Source organism: Hyalella azteca, unplaced genomic scaffold (genome assembly GCF_000764305.2).
Source record: "Hyalella azteca isolate HAZT.00-mixed unplaced genomic scaffold, Hazt_2.0.2 contig15624, whole genome shotgun sequence".
NCBI classification, from domain to species: domain Eukaryota; kingdom Metazoa; phylum Arthropoda; class Malacostraca; order Amphipoda; family Hyalellidae; genus Hyalella; species Hyalella azteca.
The window spans coordinates 505720-525012 of NW_025945467.1; the positions used below are offsets into that span (position 1 = coordinate 505720).

General features: G+C 43.3%; 1 protein-coding gene across 1 annotated transcript; it reads left to right on the top strand.

Annotated features, from left to right (window-relative positions):
• Positions 1–3590: 3590 nt before the first annotated feature.
• LOC108683011 (myc box-dependent-interacting protein 1) lies at positions 3591–18833 on the top strand (the record flags this gene model as incomplete). The annotated part of the gene is given in 11 exon segments (XM_047884570.1): positions 3591–4353; positions 6290–6425; positions 6817–7007; positions 7768–7926; positions 8287–8397; positions 8871–9016; positions 10771–10908; positions 11724–11842; positions 13902–13937; positions 17042–17184; positions 17813–18833. Coding segments are annotated over 11 exon segments (2001 nt in total). The 3' UTR covers positions 17894–18833.
• Positions 18834–19293: the final 460 nt, after the last annotated feature.

Here is a 19293-nt window from a genome sequence, read left to right on the forward strand (position 1 = left end):
TTACCACCACCGTATCTTACCACCACCGTATCTTACCACCACCGTATCTTACCACCACCGTATCTTACCTCCACCGTATATCTTACCACACAGATATTCAATTCACACAGAAAACCTGCCTCTTGCTTCGTATTAAATTCACTTATTCATACAAGAAATACAGTACTAGATTTACTTGTGTTGCATGTAACTATACGAGCCTGTATGGTGGTCCATACAAAGATGTTTATGAATTTGTATTAAATTTGTATTTGAGGCCCGTATACATGCTACGTGTCGTGTTGGACTTTGAATGGTCTAAAAATCTATCATAATTTTGTATGAACTTCTTTACGGGCCACTCACCCCACTCGGTCCACTCACCCCACTCGGTCCACTCACCCCACTCGATCCACACACCCCACTCGGTCCANGGGCCACTAAACCAAATGTTTGACGTCGTGTGCCCGGTATCACGGATACCGTCCTATCTCATCCGGCCGCTGCGTGCGCGTCGACTTGTACGGTATCCTAGATACCGGTGCATGTATGTGCTCTCAGAGAAAACAATGCGTCATGTTGTCCGAATTGTGATGAACTTTATTGAATTATTATTTATTGAACTTTATTTAAATTAGTGAACTATACTGTACACGACACTAGCGGAGAGCGGACGATCGTACATATAGCACTGATACCACCCCTTTACCGGTCCAAACTGTGTCAAGATGACCCATGTATGATGACCATCATGAAATGATGTGGTTGTGGTGATATTGTGATGATGGTGAAATGGTAATGGTGATGGTGAAATAATGGTGGTGGTGTGATGATGGTGGTGATGATGTCAAAAAATGATGGTATGGTGATGGGTGGTGATAACTACTATCCTCGTATGTTCACCGTATCTCTTGCACGTATTCTCACATTTATGTCATTCATATACCGTATATTGTATGTAATTTATCGCTAATATCAATATATAATAAATATATAAGATACATTTAAGACGTCAACTCCAATTACACTTCATCTTGAATTATTACCTATTTCATTTTCTTGTACTATTATGAAAAAAGGCTTGACAGACAGTCTTTTTTTTTAACAAATTCCGCGGTCTAATTTTCAATTGCGTTGTTTTTCATATCTATGATAAGGGTACCTACGTACTTCCTAAAAAAATTTAAATAACTGCAACGAAAAAAATTGAATAGGTGTACTTTCTAGTTATATTTAAATAAAAAAATAATTTTGACACTGGAAGCTACAAATATGCTAGTACCTACATATATATTTAATTATAGGCCTCTTTGGCCTTTTTTGTTCGTGGACTTGGCCGTTTAAGGCCATCTGGCAATCCTGAATTATGTACCAATAAAGAGTCAACGTGTCGAATTTAGGGTCAATTAAATTCCACATAATGGATTAAATTAAGTACAATTAATTCATATTTTCATTAATTATATTAAATTTGAACTTGATATAATTATTTACTTTTAAATTCCACATAATCAATTAAATTCCACGCTAATCGTCGATCTAAAAATTCATTAACAATTTCCCGTGGGGGTTAGGAGGGGAGGGGGTAGGTACCCCCCCCTCCATATGCCCCCTAGTGAAGGCTGCGGGCCCAGTATGGGCATGGCCCCATAGTGGGTCCGTCTGACCCATTTTTTACTCACTTACTTCCCGTATGTTACTTCCGGTCATTTTTTATTATTATTAATGAATAAACTCGTTTGGTGGTGCGGAACATTGCTGTGTAGTGTACTCTGTGTAGGCATTGTGTGTAGTTGCTGTGTACTGTACAGTGTGTGAGTACTTCCGCACACGTACTCTCGTACCTTTAGTACCTCCGAGCCCGTACATGTGCCTTCGTACATTCAACAATTCCGTACACGTACAAATTTTGTACCTTGCGTTACATTTATTTCAACGCATTTAATGCACAATATTCTATGCGTTCCGACTAATTTAATGCAAAATATTCTATACAATTATGACTTAATGTATGGAGCATTTATTACATGATGTTCAGTGCCGGGCGATGGCCGCCCATTCGGCGCCGATACGGCGGCCATAATCCAGCCATGTGAGCCAGGTGGGCGGGGGTGATCCTTCTGACTCACTCCTGCCTCTCCCCCCACCCCTCCCCACCCCCAGTGGGTGGGGGTATGAGGGGGCTGCCCACGTCGTCAGTTTCCCCCCTTATAAGGAGGCAGGGGGTCGGGGGGGGGGAGAGGGCTGACCCTGCCGCTGGTGACCTTCTGCTTCCACTAGTGGCAGCGTATGCCCATCTTTTCGGGCACGTATGCCCCAGCTTTAGGACTAGTATGCCCCAGCTTTCGGACTAGTATGCCCCAGCTTTCGGACTAGTATGCCCCAGCTTTCGGACTAGTATACCCCATCTTTCGGGCTCGTATGCCCCCATCTTTCGGGCTAGTATGCCCCCATCTTTCGGGCTAGTATGCCCCAGCTTTCGGGTTCGTATGCCCAATCTTTCGGGTTCGCATGCCCCAGCTTTCGGGCTCGTATGCCCCCATCTTTCGGGCTAGTATGCCCCCATATTTCGGGTTCGTATGCCCAATCTTTCGGGTTCGTATGCCCCCATCTTCCGGGTTCGTATGCCCAATCTTTCGGGCTCGTATGCCCCCATCTTTCGGGTTCGTATGCCCCATCTTTCGGGTTCGTATGCCCCCATCTTCCGGGTTCGTATGCCCCATCTTTCGGGTTCGTATACTCTATCTTTCGGGTTCGTATGCCCTGCAATCTTTCGGGTTCGTATGCCCAATCTTTCGGGTTCGTATGCCCCCATCTTTCGGGTTCGTATGCCCCATCTTTCGGGTTCGTATACCCTATCTTTCGGGTTCGTATGCCCTGCAATCTTTCGGGTTCGTATGCCCCATCTTTCGGGTTCGAATGCTCTATTTTTTCGGGTTCCTTTTGCCCAGCTTTTCGGGCTCGTATGCCCCATCTTTCGGGCTTCCATGCTCCATTTCTCGGTCTCGTGCCCACGAGCCCGAGTGCCCATGCACTTGGGCCCTTTGCCCACGCGTTGGTGCGTGCCCCGTATGCGTCACGCTCTATTGTGCGGGCCAAAAGTTTCCTTCATGTTTGGTTGCTCTGTAATCTCGTATTTTTTATTTATAATACGTTATATATGTAATCACGTATTTTCCCCGGTTTTAATGGTGCTTGTCTATACGTGATTTATAACAGTCTCCTAATCAAATATTATGTTATTTTTATTCATTTTTTTGCTTGTTTTCCTGACCGCTCTTTTTCTCGAAATCTTTTGCTAATATTGAAGTAGTTTGTGTGACAACTATATTCAATGTTATCTATCAAGACTTAGTGTGCAATTTGGGTACTAATTAATTAATTTGTTTGATGGATTGTCATGAGTCTTGTGTGAAATGTGATAAACTCCTTGTATGTGTGTTGTAGTTTTCGGTGTATTATGTTTAGAATGTGTGATTTTGTATAAACGCAATCTTATTTATTGTCTTTTTTACCAAAGGGAAATTTAATCCCTGAAGTCAAGCTTTTAAAATTATTATAGTAGTCAGTGTTTGCCCAAGTTTGGTAAGAAAATTATCAGATTTTTTGATAAAAATCCAAGAATAAGAAATAATGATGGAAACCTCAGAGAAAAACGAAGGTATCGTTTTGGATGATGCACCCCCTCCCCCTCCGACCTCAGCTCCCCCCCTTGACGACACTCCGCCTGCAAAACCAAAAAAATCCGCTCGTAGAAGCGTTTCCCCTTCAATCAAAGAAAACGACGGGGGTAAAGAAAACGGCGCGTTTAAAGAAAATGTAGGCGCGACCAAAGAAAACATAGCTGTCAGAGAGATATTAGGGGTATCTTCGCCAAAAAAAGTTCTTGCCAACGGGTCCAGCCAAGATGACGAAGATGGTAAACACGACACCGGTGTTGGTTCCGGTGGTGTAACCAGAATTGTGGATGAGATCGAGAAGATCAATAGTCTCCCTGGGGAACGGTCCAGAAATGCCGGAGTCTCCCCTTCTCGCCATCTTGATGAAATCGATCTTAACGAAGAAACACCTTCGGGAGAAAACGACCGGACCCCTGCAAAACCTGGATCACTCACCAAGTTCGAGAAGTCTGTTCTTCGTGAACTTCCCGTTGATGTTGACATGGGCAACGAGGAGGTACAGAACCAGAAAAACTTACGTCGTCGGCGAGATTTGAACAGGAACAATTCCAGGACCGAAGAAAACGGTGCAGAAAACGGAGGGTTCAGCAGTGGCGGGGAGGACTCGCCTAGAAAGTCGCGTTCTACAGTAAAGCGGACACCCACTATGGAGTTCAAGAAGCAATGCAGCAAAATTGTTCGCATCAGGACCAAGGTAAGGTGGCGCAATTGGTTCTTCAGTATACATAACTGAGTCGAGGTTATTTATGGGTCTAATATTCGTGTAACCACTGGAGCTTTCCTGACATTTTTGGCAATTGTCGCTAGGAAATCGTGTATTGCTCTTAAGCAAACCGCACAATTGAGGCGCGAAATTTCAAGTTCAACCAAAATATTTTATTTCGCGGTCTGCCGTGTTTCAGGAAGATGTTCGAAATTTCTAAAATTAATTAGGTTGTATAAGGACGTATAGGATTACTGAAAATACGGGCGAACGCTGCCGCCGTGTGTGCCATTTTGCAAAAAAATTCAATCTAAAAACGAAAAATATTGTAATTTAGTCAAGTCAGCGTTGAAGATTAGGCCATTTTTGGTCTGTCAGCGATCTTAGATACGTACGGTACCTACCGTAAAACTTTCACAGCTAACTTGTTGTCGAACCCGCAACTCGCTGCTCCAATCCTAATGCTCCTAACCATTCGGTCAACGAAACCGAACGAAATATCATGAGGAGTAAATTTTACTGAATCTACATTTCCTGAAGTGAAATTTCGCATATAATTCCGTACGTATTCGAATACAGTGGGGGAAATAAATATTCGTACACTTGAAAAATCGTATTTTAATGTATGTAAGTACACAAACTTAACAGGAAAAGTGATTTAAATTATGTATAGAGACGCATAGTATTCAAAAATACCTGTCTCTTATACACATCTTCAATGCATTNATTGGCTCACGCATCAGTAGTGATTGGCTCACGCATCAGTAGTGATTGGCTCACGCATCAGTAGTGATTGGCTCACGCATCAGTAGTGATTGGCTCACGCATCAGTAGTGATTGGCTCACGCATCAGTAGTGATTGGCTCACGCATCAGTAGTGATTGGCTCACGCATCAGTAGTGATTGGCTCACGCATCAGTAGTGATTGGCTCACGCATCAGTAGTGATTGGCTCACGCATCAGTAGTGATTGGCTCACGCATCAGTAGTGATTGGCTCACGCATCAGTAGTGATTGGCTCACGCATCAGTAGTGATTGGCTCATGCATCAGTCGTGATTGGCTCACCCATCAGTCGTGATTGGCTCGCGCATCAGTCGTGATTGGCCCACGCATCAGTCGTGATTGGCCCACGCATCAGTCGTGATTGGCTCACGCATCAGTCGTGATTGGCTCACGCATCAGTCGTGATTGGCTCACGCATCAGTGGTGATTGGCTCTCGCATCAGTCGTGATTGGCTAGATAGATGCTAGTTGAAGTCAATATCTTCTGAATGCACGCGCCGCGCAGCCAATATAGGAGAGGTGGCTGGGGCTAGGGTTGATTTTACACACTATGTGGTTTATTTCTTATTATTTTACACAATTCGTGGTTTATTTATTATTATTTTACACAATTCATGGTTTATTCATTATTATTTTACACATTTCTTGGTTTATTTATTACTATTTTATACAATTTGTGGTTTATTTCTACGTTTGAGGCGTGTAAATTTGTTTATTTGTAAACTGTTTATAACTTTCGAAGTCGTAATTATGAGGACTTCAGTTATGAGTACAGCGAATGTCGTAAAATTTTTACAACCCCGCGCTTCCCTTGGTCGTTCTGGCAAACCTAAAAGTGTCGTAAACATGTTCCTATCTTGTCGAAAGATTCGATACAAGTCGTAGCATGTCGGATTTACATCGCAGTATTAGTCGTAGCATGTCGTATTAGTTTTTAACGTGTCGTACGCGTGTAGGCAACATGTCATGACGTGTCGTAACATGCCTTGACATGTCACAACATGTCTTGACGTGTGGGGGACATGCCTTGACATGTCGTAACATGTCTTAACGTGTCGTAACATGCCTTGACATGTCGTAACATGTCTTAACGTGTCGTAACATGCCTTGACGTGTCGTAACATGTCTGTACCGTGCCTACAGATCCTGCAGAACCTTGGCAAGGCAGACAAGACGACAGACGAAACATTTGCAGACTACGAAGCAAACTTCAACCGCCAGCAGATCAACGCGAACAGACTGCACAAGGAGGTGTCCAACTACCTGCGCTGTGCCAGAGGTGGGTAGAGTGGGCCAGAGGTGGGTAGAGTGGGCCAGAGGTGGGTAGAGTGGGCCAGAGGTGGGTAGAGTGGGCCAGAGGTGGGTAGAGTGGGCCAGAGGTGGGTAGAGTGGGCCAGAGGTGGGTAGAGTGGGCCAGAGGTGGGTAGAGTGGGCCAGAGGTGGGTAGAGTGGGCCAGAGGTGGGTAGAGTGGNCCTGTCTCTTATACACATCTAGATGTGTATAAGAGACAGACCTACACCTACTCTGACGATACCCACAGTACCTACACCAACTCTGATGATACCCACAGTACCTACACCAACTCTGACGATACCCACAGTACCTACACCTACTCTGACGATACCCACAGTACCTACACCAACTCTGACGATACCCCCTCTCGCCGCAGCGCTACACGGGGCTAGCAAGGCGCTCTACGAGACCCTAGCCGATGTCTACGAGACGGACTGGGCTGGACAGGAGCTGGTCTACGCCCAGGCCCAGAACAGCGACATGCTCTGGACGGACTTTGTGCACAGACTCCAGGATCAGACCCTAGCACCGCTCACTGCCTACCAGATACACTTCCCCGAGATCAGAGTGAGCCTTGTGCCTTTTTATGGACCTTTTTGTAGACGTTTTCTAGATCTTTTTCTAGATTATTTACTAGACTTATTTTAGATATTTTTTTAGACCTTTATGTAGACCTTTTTTTAGACCTTTTTCTAGAGTTTTTTCGAGACCCTTTTAAGACGCTTTTGACATTTTTTTAGACATTTTTAAACGTTTCTCTATACCTTCTTCTAGACGTTTAAATGATGGCAGGTACTGTTTCTAGTTCTTTAAGTTCCAACTCGTGTCTAACAATTGGTTGTACGAAGCTTCTTGTAAGTAATTTTTGGTAACTTTGGTAATTTTTTGATGATTTATGTCGTGCTTCACGTTACGTAACAAGAAATGAGAGACAAGCAGAATTTTTCTAACCGTTTATTCAATTATAATTTTATACTGGGGCTAAGCAAGTAATAACAATCTTGTGAATATATCGCACTACTACTGGAATTAATTTTACAGAATAAATTCACATATCATAAACGTACTACCTATAATATGTACCTATATATTATATCATACATGTAAATATGCATATATTATACCAATAATATCCAATATATATTGGTATTATAGATATGGTATTATATTATTATTATTACTAGGTATATATTATATAATTATATTTATGGTATTATAACAAACGCAATGTGTTACCAATAAAGAATGGTAAATGATGACAGATGATGATAAATGATGATAGTGACGATAAATAATGCTAAATGTTGATGATACGGTACGCGAGCAGAAGAAGATCGAGAAGCGCGGTCGCAAGTTGGTGGACTACGACAGCCAGCGTCACCAGCTGGAGGCCCTGCAGCGCTCGGGACGCCGGGACGACTACAAGCTGGCCCGCTGCCGGGACCAGCTGGAGCTGGCCCGCACCACCTACCATGCTCTTAATAAGGTGGGTACTGCTGGGACCAGCTGGCCCGCTGCCGGGACCAGCTGGAGCTGGCCCGCACCACCTACCATGCTCTTAATAAGGTGGGTACTGCTGGGACCAGCTGGCCCGCTGCCGGGACCAGCTGGAGCTGGCCCGCACCACCTACCATGCTCTTAATAAGGTGGGTACTGCTGGGACCAGCTGGCCCGCTGCCGGGACCAGCTGGAGCTGGCCCGCACCACCTACCATGCTCTTAATAAGGTGGGTACTGCTGGGACCAGCTGGCCCGCTGCCGGGACCAGCTGGAGCTGGCCCGCACCACCTACCATGCTCTTAATAAGGTGGGTACTGCTGGGACCAGCTGGCCCNCTCCCCCCGCAGGAGCTTTACGAGGAGCTGCCCGGCGTGTACGACGAGCGCGTGGGGCGCACGGCCGAGGCCCTGCAGACGCTCTACGCCGCTGAGGCCACCTTCATGCGGGAGAGTGCTAAGGTGGGGCCATGTGGGGCCATATGGGGGGGTACTAAGGTGGGGCCATGCGGGGCCATATGGGGGAGTGCTAAGGTGGGGCCATGCGGGGCCATATGGGGGAGTGCTAAGGTGGGGCCATGTGGGGGAGTATGGGGGGGTACTAAGGTGGGGCCATGCGGGGCCATATGGGGGAGTGCTAATGTGGGGGAGTGCTAAGGTGGGGCCATGTGGGGGAGTGCTAAGGTGGGGCCATGTGGGGCCACCGCTGGCTGAGATCAAAATTTTAATTTCTAAGACAATTCTATGTTGCCACTTTTATTTTATGGCAGCTTTGGTTACTTTTAGTCCCAATGCGTATAAATGTAGGTTTGATTAATGTTATCGGATGCAATTATTAGTCAATTGATCGGATTTACTGGTTGTTTAAATTTTTAGTCTGGTTACCAGTTACCATGGTGGTGTGGTTGCCAGTTACCATGTTGATATGGTTGCAGGTTGCCCAGGAAATGGAAAGTATCAGCGAGAAGCTGGTAGCTGAGGCCAGGACTGGCAAGTACAACACTACCAGAGGCACCCCGAGCACCCCACGACCTGTCAGCACCGCCTCAGTACCTACCAGCGCACCTACCAACAAGCCCCAGTACGTGGTAGTTACTAGGTGTCACCCTACCCCACCTACATACACACCCCAGTACGTGGTAGTTACTAGGTGCCTACCCTACCAGCGCACCTACCAACAAGCCCCAGTACGTGGTAGTTACTAGGTGTCACCCTACCTCACCTACCAACAAGCCCCAGTACGTGGTAGTTACTAGGTGTCACCCTACCTCACCTACCTACACACCCCAGTACGTGGTAGTTACTAGGTGTCACCCTACCTCACCTACCTACAAACTACAACAAATTTTAGTTAGTAAAACTGTACGAATCAACTTTGTTTTTCTTGTATGATGTTGCAAGTTCAGTCATAATATACAATTATTGTTTTAATTTTCAATTTTTTCACCTCGTGCTATCTTAAAACTTACGCGTCTCATAGTTACATATACTAGAGTTAGCAGGATTTTTATCCTTTATCCTCCTCAATCCTCCATTTTTTAACCTGATATATTAACCTGGAGTTGTTACCTGCTGCATGGATGCTTGCAAATTGTTCAACCCATTTATTTATTAAAGTTTTTCAAAAGTTAACGATTTATACCATTAATATTACGTACTTATTTCTCGTTACGAAATAGATGGAACATAACTTTACAACGCTTTTATTTTTTATGGAAGTTTCATTGAATATATTTCAAAAAATTTGTCCTTCAAAGCAATTATTTTGTTTCTTCATTCCCACGCAATCGAATTGCATGTTACTTTTAAAGGTAAAAAATCCCTGAATGACGAATAACCAAAGAGCAAAACATTTTTGTGTGTAACCGCATGTCTTGTGACGTTCAACTTAACATTTGGGTTAACATATCTTGTGGGTCAACTTTAATCTTATCCGTTGGCATCTTTCCTTCCCGCATGCGATTCGCCAGTCTGGAATGTCGGGCGAAATTTCCCGAAAATCGCGGCTGAAAAAGATGTAGTGGGTCTTGAAAATCGCTGGGGAAAATATGCTTCTTTACTTCATTAATTTCCGTATGTCAGACACGGGAAAATCATGCTTAATAGCTTTGGTCCTTGACTCCTTGGCCATTTATATATAAATTATTACTTTTTGAGTATCTTCATCATTACGATGTTTATCTGGAAAGATCGAGTAGAGTCAGAAGCATTCATGTTAAAATTTTGAAGTTTTATGAGAAATAATTTCAAATTTAATCTTCACGCCATTTTTACTATTACAATTAACATAACTTTGCTCAAAAGAATCAGAACTTGTAAATACTGTGAGCACCGAGTGATAAATTCGTATAAATGCAAGTTTCATTCTATCGAAGTTAAGGCTAAATATTCGTTTTCTACTTGCAGTTTCGTAGAAAACGCTCGAATGTGTTTTTATGCTATAACCCCTCTATTTGTGAAAGGCGACATGCGTTCTGTTATTTAGACGAACTGCGTTTAGAGTTTGCCCTACCAAAACAAAAATCACTAATAAAAATATAACGTAATCCATTATTTATCTATATTTTCCCATATTTATTTCCCTCTTGTTGTATTTACATTTGAGATGTCATTTATATTGTCATTTAAGTGTTGCTTTTGCCCGCTTGTCCAGTTCGGTTCATCTCTCGTTAGCCATTTTGTTGATAAGTACAGCAATGATAGCTGTACTTATGCCCTTATTTTTCTTAAAACATTTTATTACATTTTTCTAACCCTTTCATTTTATTAAACCAAATTTTTGAGCCCTTGTTTGAACCCTTACCCCCGTTTGTTTGTTTGCTAACAACCATTCAGATGGTTCGTGGATGAACCATCTGTAACCACCACCACCACCACCACCACTGCGATGTCACCACGCAATGATGACGACTGTCAAGATGATGATGATATATCACCACCTAATGATACCCCTGAACACTCGCGAGAAGACAGGTGGGGTGCTGTCTGTAGACGGGTGGGGTGCTGTCTGTAGACGGGTGGGGTGCTGTCTGTAATGACCACCACCACCACCACCACTGCGATGTCACCACATAGACGGGTGGGGTGCTGTCTAACTAAAGACGGGTGGGGTGCTGTCTGTAGACGGGTGGGGTGCTGTCTTTAGACGGGTGGGGTGCTGTCTAACTAAAGACGGGTGGGGTGCTGTCTGTAGACGGGTGGGGTGCTGTCTTTAGACGGGTGGGGTGCTGTCTAAAGACGGGTGGGGTGCTGTCTGTAAAGACAGACATAATATTAATAACAACAAACATGTTCCGCATGTTCTCATAATACGACATGTTTAACTCTGATATCACTCAAAAAAACATGTGTTCTGTTTGACCTAATGTAGACCCCTAAGTCCTCACGTTACCAGGACCGCCATGGTGCCCTTGTATCCTAAAGGTTCTGGTTTAACCCTTTATTTTAACCCACGTTAAGCCTGCGTGCCTGTGAATGTGGTTCTTTTCAAACCTTGAATTAACAAAAAACATTAATAATTTTTATCAGTTTAAGGAACGATTTAATTCTGTTACTGAGAACACTTAACCCGAGCAGTAATTAATGGTTACTGCACAGTAACTAATGGTTACTGCACAGTAAGTAATGGTTATTGCACAGTAACTACTGGTTACTGCACAGTAACTAATGGTTTCTGTCAAGATTCAGGGTTACTTTATCATAAAGGCAATTTATTTATAGCAAATAAAGTGCATTTTATTTTACTAATGTTATCCCTACATTAATGTCGCTCACCCCCCGCCCCGCAGGCTGGGGAGGGAGGAGGTGGGGAGGCCCTACGAGGAGATCCAGTTCGACGACGCCCCTGGGGCGAAGGTGAACGGCGGCGCCCCTCCTGCGGGCGTCGTGGGCACGCGGGTGCCTCCTGGTCAGTGACGTGCTTAGCCCCTGCATGGGTGACTTGTTTAAAAATATAATGTGTATCTTACCTCTTATCATCAGTCAAATCGATATTATTTTTGATCATCAATCATCTCTTTAATAATCAATTAAAGGTATATTATCTTCAATTATCAAATATCTCTTTAATAAGTCACCCATGCTTAGTCCCTGCATGGGTGACTTGTTCAATTATATAATAATATTATTTGTATCTCATCTCTTAATAAAATTCAATAATATAATATGTATGTCATCTCCTAATATAAGTTAAATTTATATAACCTTTAATCATTAATTATCTCTTTAAGCATCTATTATAGGTACCTATATTATCTTCAATCATCAAATATCTCTTTAATAATCAATTATAGGTACTATATTATCTTCAAGCATCAATGATCTCTTTGAGCATTAATTATAGGTATATTATCTTCAATCGTCAAGTATATGTATACTATCATAAAGTTTTGCCGCTTAATTATCAATAATCCAATTATTTATATTAATTATATATTATCATTAATTATATGTATTCTCCCTAATTATCCACTATAGGTTTATCATCTTCAATCATCAAATATATTTATGTTATCCTAAAGTTTTATTATACATCTTTTTGCCGAGTTACCCATCAATATTTCTTGAATGTTCTTACTGGTGCTCAGTCATGCTAGCCTTGAATTATTTTGATACATACCGTCTACATTATTATTTATCCATTGCATGTTATCTGTTATCCATTGAGATTTCTTTATTGTTTTCAAAAATATTGTCTTCCATAATCATTATTTCTATTTAAATTCAGTTTGCCTTCTTCGTAACTCTGTTTAAATTCAGTCTGCTTTCTTTGCCAACTTCTCCTGAATAATTTTTTTCAGAAAAATATTGTCATATGACATGTTTTACCTAATGAACTTTTTAAATAAATTACTTGAACTTAATTTGAGTGCATTTTGAGGCTTAATACTTTATTGTGAGGTAACTTCTTCATTCAGTCTGTGTATATTGATATATATATATCTAATATTTATATAATATATATATAATATATAATATATATGTATAATATATGTCCAAGTTGTGATGCACTTCTTGCCTTTGTCTGGCTGCTCCAGTTTCTCTATCTTTGTTATTTTTCATTTACCTTCTTTGAATGATCTTTACTATGTGTATAATTTGGATTAATTCAACCCATAATTACTCAAAATTTGATCAAGTGATAATTTCACTAACAATTTACATTGCTTTTAATGAAGCGATCTTCAAATTGTTTCATATAAAGTCTGAACATTCTGTTTTGCATGTCAGATGTTGCATTTCTCGTTTTAATATATAATTATTTAAACAAGTTTATATTCAATTTACTATAATAAGATTGTACCCCTTGTCCCACTGTCATTGTACCCCTACTTGTTCCCCTGCACCCGTCTTACAATCAGGAAAATGAGTGAGACTTTGTCCGAATAACGATGCACACTGTTAGAAAAGTTACCTTCAACGGTATTACCGGCGTTAACGGTATTACCGGCGTTAACGGTATTACCGGCGTTAACGGTATTACCGGCGTTAACGGTATTACCGGCGTTAACGGTATTACCGGCGTTAACGGTATTACCGGCGTTAACGGTATTACCGGCGTTAACGGTATTACCGGCGTTAACGGTATTACCGGCGTTAACGGTATTACCGGCGTTACAGTGGCCGGTCGGCGCGTAAAAAGAAACACCGTTTTGCCGGTTTTATTTTAATTTAACACTAAAAATCCGTAAAACATCTGATAAAAACGGCGAAACAGTTTATTTTCACGGGGCGACCGGCCACTAGAACGCCAGTGGGACCGTTTTTTCTAACAGTGCACTTTTCCCCCTTTTGTGGGTCATCGTGACCTAGTTTTGCTCGACAAAATATCGTATCAGTGCCACGTCTTCTTCTGTGGTCAAGAAAGAGCGTCGCTATTTGGATAATATGAGCCATTAATTTCCCTGAGTGTACCCTGAGCATGTGGACCCTCCCCCCCTGACCTGATCTTCTGTTCTCATCCTCAGATAACAAAACTGATGAAGTGTACGATATTCCAGTCGGTGAGTCATACTTACCACTTATGAACCTACTCTTACTACCTGCAACTATACCTGCAATGCCCACGTATTTCATTTGTACCTACCAGTAGTGCCCACATGTATCATTTGTACCTACCTATATAGTGCCCACACATATCACTTGTACCTACCAGTAGTGCCCACGTATTTCATTTTTACTTACCTATAGTGCCCACATATCACTTGTACCTACCTTTAGTGCCCACATGTATCACTTGTACCTACCTGTAGTGTCCACATGTATCACTTGTACCTACCTGTAGTCCACACATATCACTTGTACCTACCTGTAGTGCCCACATATCACTTGTACCTACCTGTAGTGCCCACATATATCACTTGTACCTACCTGTAGTGCCCACATATCACTTGTACCTACCTGTAGTGCCCACATATATCACTTGTACCTACCTGTAGTGCCCACATATATCACTTGTACCTACCTGTAGTGCCCACATATATCACTTGTACCTACCTGTAGTGCCCACATATATCACTTGTACCTACCTGTAGTGCCCACATATATCACTTGTACCTACCTGTAGTGCCCACATATATCACTTGTACCTACCTGTAGTGCCCACATTTATCACTTGTCTTGTACGTACCTACTTGTAGTGCCCACATATGTCACTTGTACCTACCTGCAGTGACCACATATATCACTTGTACCTACCTCAAATGCCCACATATATCACTTGTACCTACCTGCAGTGCCCACATATATCACTTGTACCTACCTTAAGTGCCCACACATATCACTTGTACCTACCTTAAGTGCCCACATATATCACTTGTACCTACCTTATGTGCCCACAAATATCACTTGTACCTACCTTAAGTGCCCACATATATCACTTGTACCTACCTCAAATGCCCACATATATCACTTGTACCTACATGTAGTGCCCACACATATCCCTTGTACCTAGCTGTAGTGCCCACACGTACATATATTGTCCATGTTTACCTATCACTTGTACCGTCCTAAAGAACTAGTCGTTTCTACCACTGGAAGCATCTACTAACTACCCAAGAAAGAGAATTTATTCACCAGTATCCACCGTTAGAACCACTGACCGTTCACGAGTACTTGAAATGCCTTCATCTACATGTACAAGTTTTGTTATCACTTATTCACCCTTATATTACCACTTGCTTCTTCTCTACCGTCTACTGTTGATATCGCTTATTATCATCAGCTTTTCATTTTTTTGTTGATAATTACCTTGGATGGTACATAACCTTGCTTCCATTTTATCACTTGTGTCACTTCATGACAACTAGTACCTATAGTATAGTATAGCATAGTATAGTATCTTTGGTATTGAAGAATAGGCCTGAATAGGCCTGTCGCCGATTCTTGCACTTTTCTTGACTAGACTGGACTTTTGATCAAATCATAGTACAACTCATAGTACTTACCTATTTTCCACTAGCTAGTTGTTCTATAGATACCCACCTCCAGCATAGATACGGTACTTGCTTATCCCATAGATATTTGCCTAACCCTAATAGACCCTCTTCATTTACCCACACACCAAATTGATTCACTTTCTACCTAACACAAAACCACCTCAACTACATCTTTCCTCTTATACATATCATGTATACTTTGTTCTCCTGTAACTGTGTGCTTGTTTGACCAGTATTATTAATATCAATATCTTGTGTTATTGATATCACAATTCAAACATTTCCCTGAACTTGGTAACTGCTTCTTGTTGAAGTTTATATTTATTTTGCATTCCAATTGTCCTATTTTCTGCTCTGAAACTTAACATTATTAATGTCGTTTCTAATGACATAGTGAATATTTTTTAATATATAGCCTCTAAGCCTTTTAATATTTAGTCATGGTTTATCGCCACCTACTTTCAGTTGTGTGAAATAGTTAGCCATGTGTGTAGGTAGCTATTACGTGTACACCTCACAGTAGCTGTACTACAAACTACTATCATAAATAGTATTACTTTCATTTGTTGTGGAACTTGTTAGTGGTGAAGTGGTTTATTTTGATCTCTTGTACCTATCACTATAAATGGCTTCAGTTGTATATTGTTTAGAACCATACACACCATTTATTACTAAACTCTCGTGATGTCTCAATGGCATTCAAAAGTCATTCAATCTATACACTATTAATTGCTAGTCTTGTCTTGCTACACCTCTCTTTGGAAAGTGTAATTTCCATGTATAATTTAATAGCATAGTCTATGTATAAATATTTTGTGCTACATGATTTGTTTTATTGTTGGTGTTATCATCTATCATAATTTTAGGTATCATTGTACACACTCAGTGAATTTAATGGGTAATTGTCCAAATAGCGATGCATTTTCTGCTCATCTGTGGGTCATCCTAACCGATTTTGGCCTGGAAAAAAGACGTATCAGTGATACGTCCATTCTCTGAACCTGCTTTAGGTATGAAAGTATGTCGCTATTTGGACAATGACCCATTCATTATTCCCGTGTACATGTCCATTTTCATTATCCATCCCCTCCTCAACACTCTACCTTCGACCTGCTTCCCCCAATACACCACCCCATAACCTTTGATGCCGTGCCAGTCGCCACCACCCCCTCATAACCCCTGATGCCGTGGCATGCGCCACCATCCCTCATCCCCTCATAACCCCCATGCCGTGGCATGCGCCACCATCCCCTCATCCCCTCATAACCCCCCATGCCGTGGCATGCGCCACCACCCCCTCATCCCCTCATAACCCCTCATGCCGTGGNCCACCACCCCTCGTCCCCTCATAACCCCTGATGCCGTGGCATGCACCACCACCCCTCGTCCCCTCATAACCCCCCTCCATGCCGGGGCATGCGCCACCATCCCTCATTACCCTCCAATACACTACCCTCATAACCCCCCTCCATGCCGGGGCATGCGCCACCATCCCTCATTACCCTCCAATACACTACCATCATAATCCCCCCCATGCCGTGGCATGCGCCATCATCCCTCATTACCCTCCAATACACTACCACCATAACCCCCCATCCCGTGGCATGCGCCACCATCCCTCATCACCCCCAATACACTACCCCCCCCCATAACTCCCCATGCCGCTACAGGCGCCACCACCCAGGGGCTGCCGGCCGGGGTGCTGTACCAGGTGCGCACGACCTACAAGTACGACAAGGAGGACGTGGACGAGCTCTCCTTCGACGTGGGCGAGATCATCAACGTAGTCGAGTACGAGGACCCTGAGGAACAGGTACGAGGACCCTGAGGAACAGGTACGAGGACCCTGAAGAACAGGTACGAGGACCCTGAGGAACAGGTACGAGGACCCTGGTGAACAGGTACGAGGACCCAGAGGAACAGGTACGGGGACCCTGGTGAACAGGTACGAGGACCCTGAAGAACAGGTACGAGGACCCTGAGGAACAGGTACGAGGACCCTGAGGAACAGGTTCGAGGACCCTGAGGAACAGGTACGGGGACCCTGAGGAACAGGTACGAGGATTCCTGAGGAACAGGTACGAGGACCCTGAGGAACAGGTACGAGGTCCCTGAGGAACAGGTACGAGGACCACGTCTTGGTTGGTACTTAAGGTGGCAAAATTATCTAGTACGTACCCAAGTTAACTGGGACGACTAACTGGGTGGTCGGTCTGGTGACGATTGAAGGTGCAAGCTATTGGGTGGTAAGGGTTAATGTTAATTGTCTAGAAAGGGGGTAGTTTAGTTGCCATGGAAGGGTTTAGCCCAAATAAAATACCTCGAGTTTCACATTGTCCTATCTTTGTACAGTACAAGGTATCCTTCCTTTATAGTATAGCGAGAAAAACGGTTAAGTTTTTAGGGAGTAACTTCGGTTAATTTGGTTTGAACGTTCGCAGGAGGAGGGGTGGCTGTGTGGCTACAAGGTGGCCAACAACGAGAAGGGGCTCTTCCCTGCCAACTTTACCCGCCCTCTGTAATAATGCCCTCTGCAACACCGCCCTCTGCAACACCGCCCTCTGCAACACCGCCCTCTGCAACACCGCCCTCTGCAACACCGCCCTCTGCAACACTGCTCTGCGTGCAATATTGGGTCTGGGGGACAGATCTAACCCAGCCCTGTAGCTTTGGATGTTAATTAATGCGATCAAAAAGGAATTGTCCAACGGACATAACTGTCACCGGGAGGGGAGGGAGGGTAGGGATTGCCATGCCAAAATATTGTGACTGGAATATTGGTTGGTGAGAAAGTAGGTTGGTTAAGTGACATGGAAGTGGGTAGGTCAGGTTATGAGGGGGTGTTTCGGTTTAGTGATGAAGCAGTGGACCGAAAGAATAGGTAACCTATTCTTTCCCCAACCCAACCTTCGCCGCCCCCAACATGGCGGCGTGTTGTGTCAGAACAGAGGTTCTGATCCACTTGCAGGAGCAGGTCATGAAGCCGGTGTCACGTTTGTGAAAAGGGGGGATCTGTCTGGAGTGGTGCACGTATTTGGAGTGGGGCACTCCATTTGAGTGGGGCACCCAATTTGAGTGGTATGGTGATGGGTTCGATTGGAGTTGGATTTGGGTACTCAGTTTGAGTGTGTCACATAATTTGAGTGGTTTGATGATGGGTTCGATTAGGGGATTGATGGATGGGGGTTGAAGCATGCGAACACTGCAATCAAATTCGACAGATTAATTCAACAGACATCAACTTTGAAGACAACCACAGATGAATCCCTGGCACGTAGAAAATAATTTAAACGACATCTGCGACTCTTTCAATTAACGTTTTAAAGATATTTTAAATTATTCCCTATTATGTGAAAACTTTTTTGTTGCATACTATACACGAAGGATACTGTAAAACGGGGTGACTTCCCGAACAAAATTCGGGGACTGACTAAGCTTCGCCGAAGAGTCGCTACACTCGGCGCAAAGTTATTCTGGGTCTGCTTGGTCATCCGATCGTAATCAGCTTCTGGTCAGAATCTAATATCCGACTTAATAGTTACCTGAGAGTATGACGAGAGTTGGCCGAGCCGAGTCTTGCCGAGCTAGCCATGCACCCTAACAAAATTCGGGGTATGCTTCAGCCTCTGCCCCAGAGTTGCCATGTTCGCGTTAGAGTTATTCTGGGTCAGTTGGCCAACTGATCGCTGGCTCGCCACCAGCTAAAAATTTTGATAGGGCCACCAGCTAAAAATTTTGATAGGGCCACCAGCTAAAAATTTTGATAGGGCCACCAGCTAAAAATTTTGATAGGGCAGCTGCCTTTCAAACCCTGAGCTGAAGGGAACATGAGCGGCTGATTTACACGATATCCCAGTCCTAGGCGGCCCTGATGCAGAGTAGCGTACGCATCGAAATTTTAGTAGGATTGGACCGTTTTGAC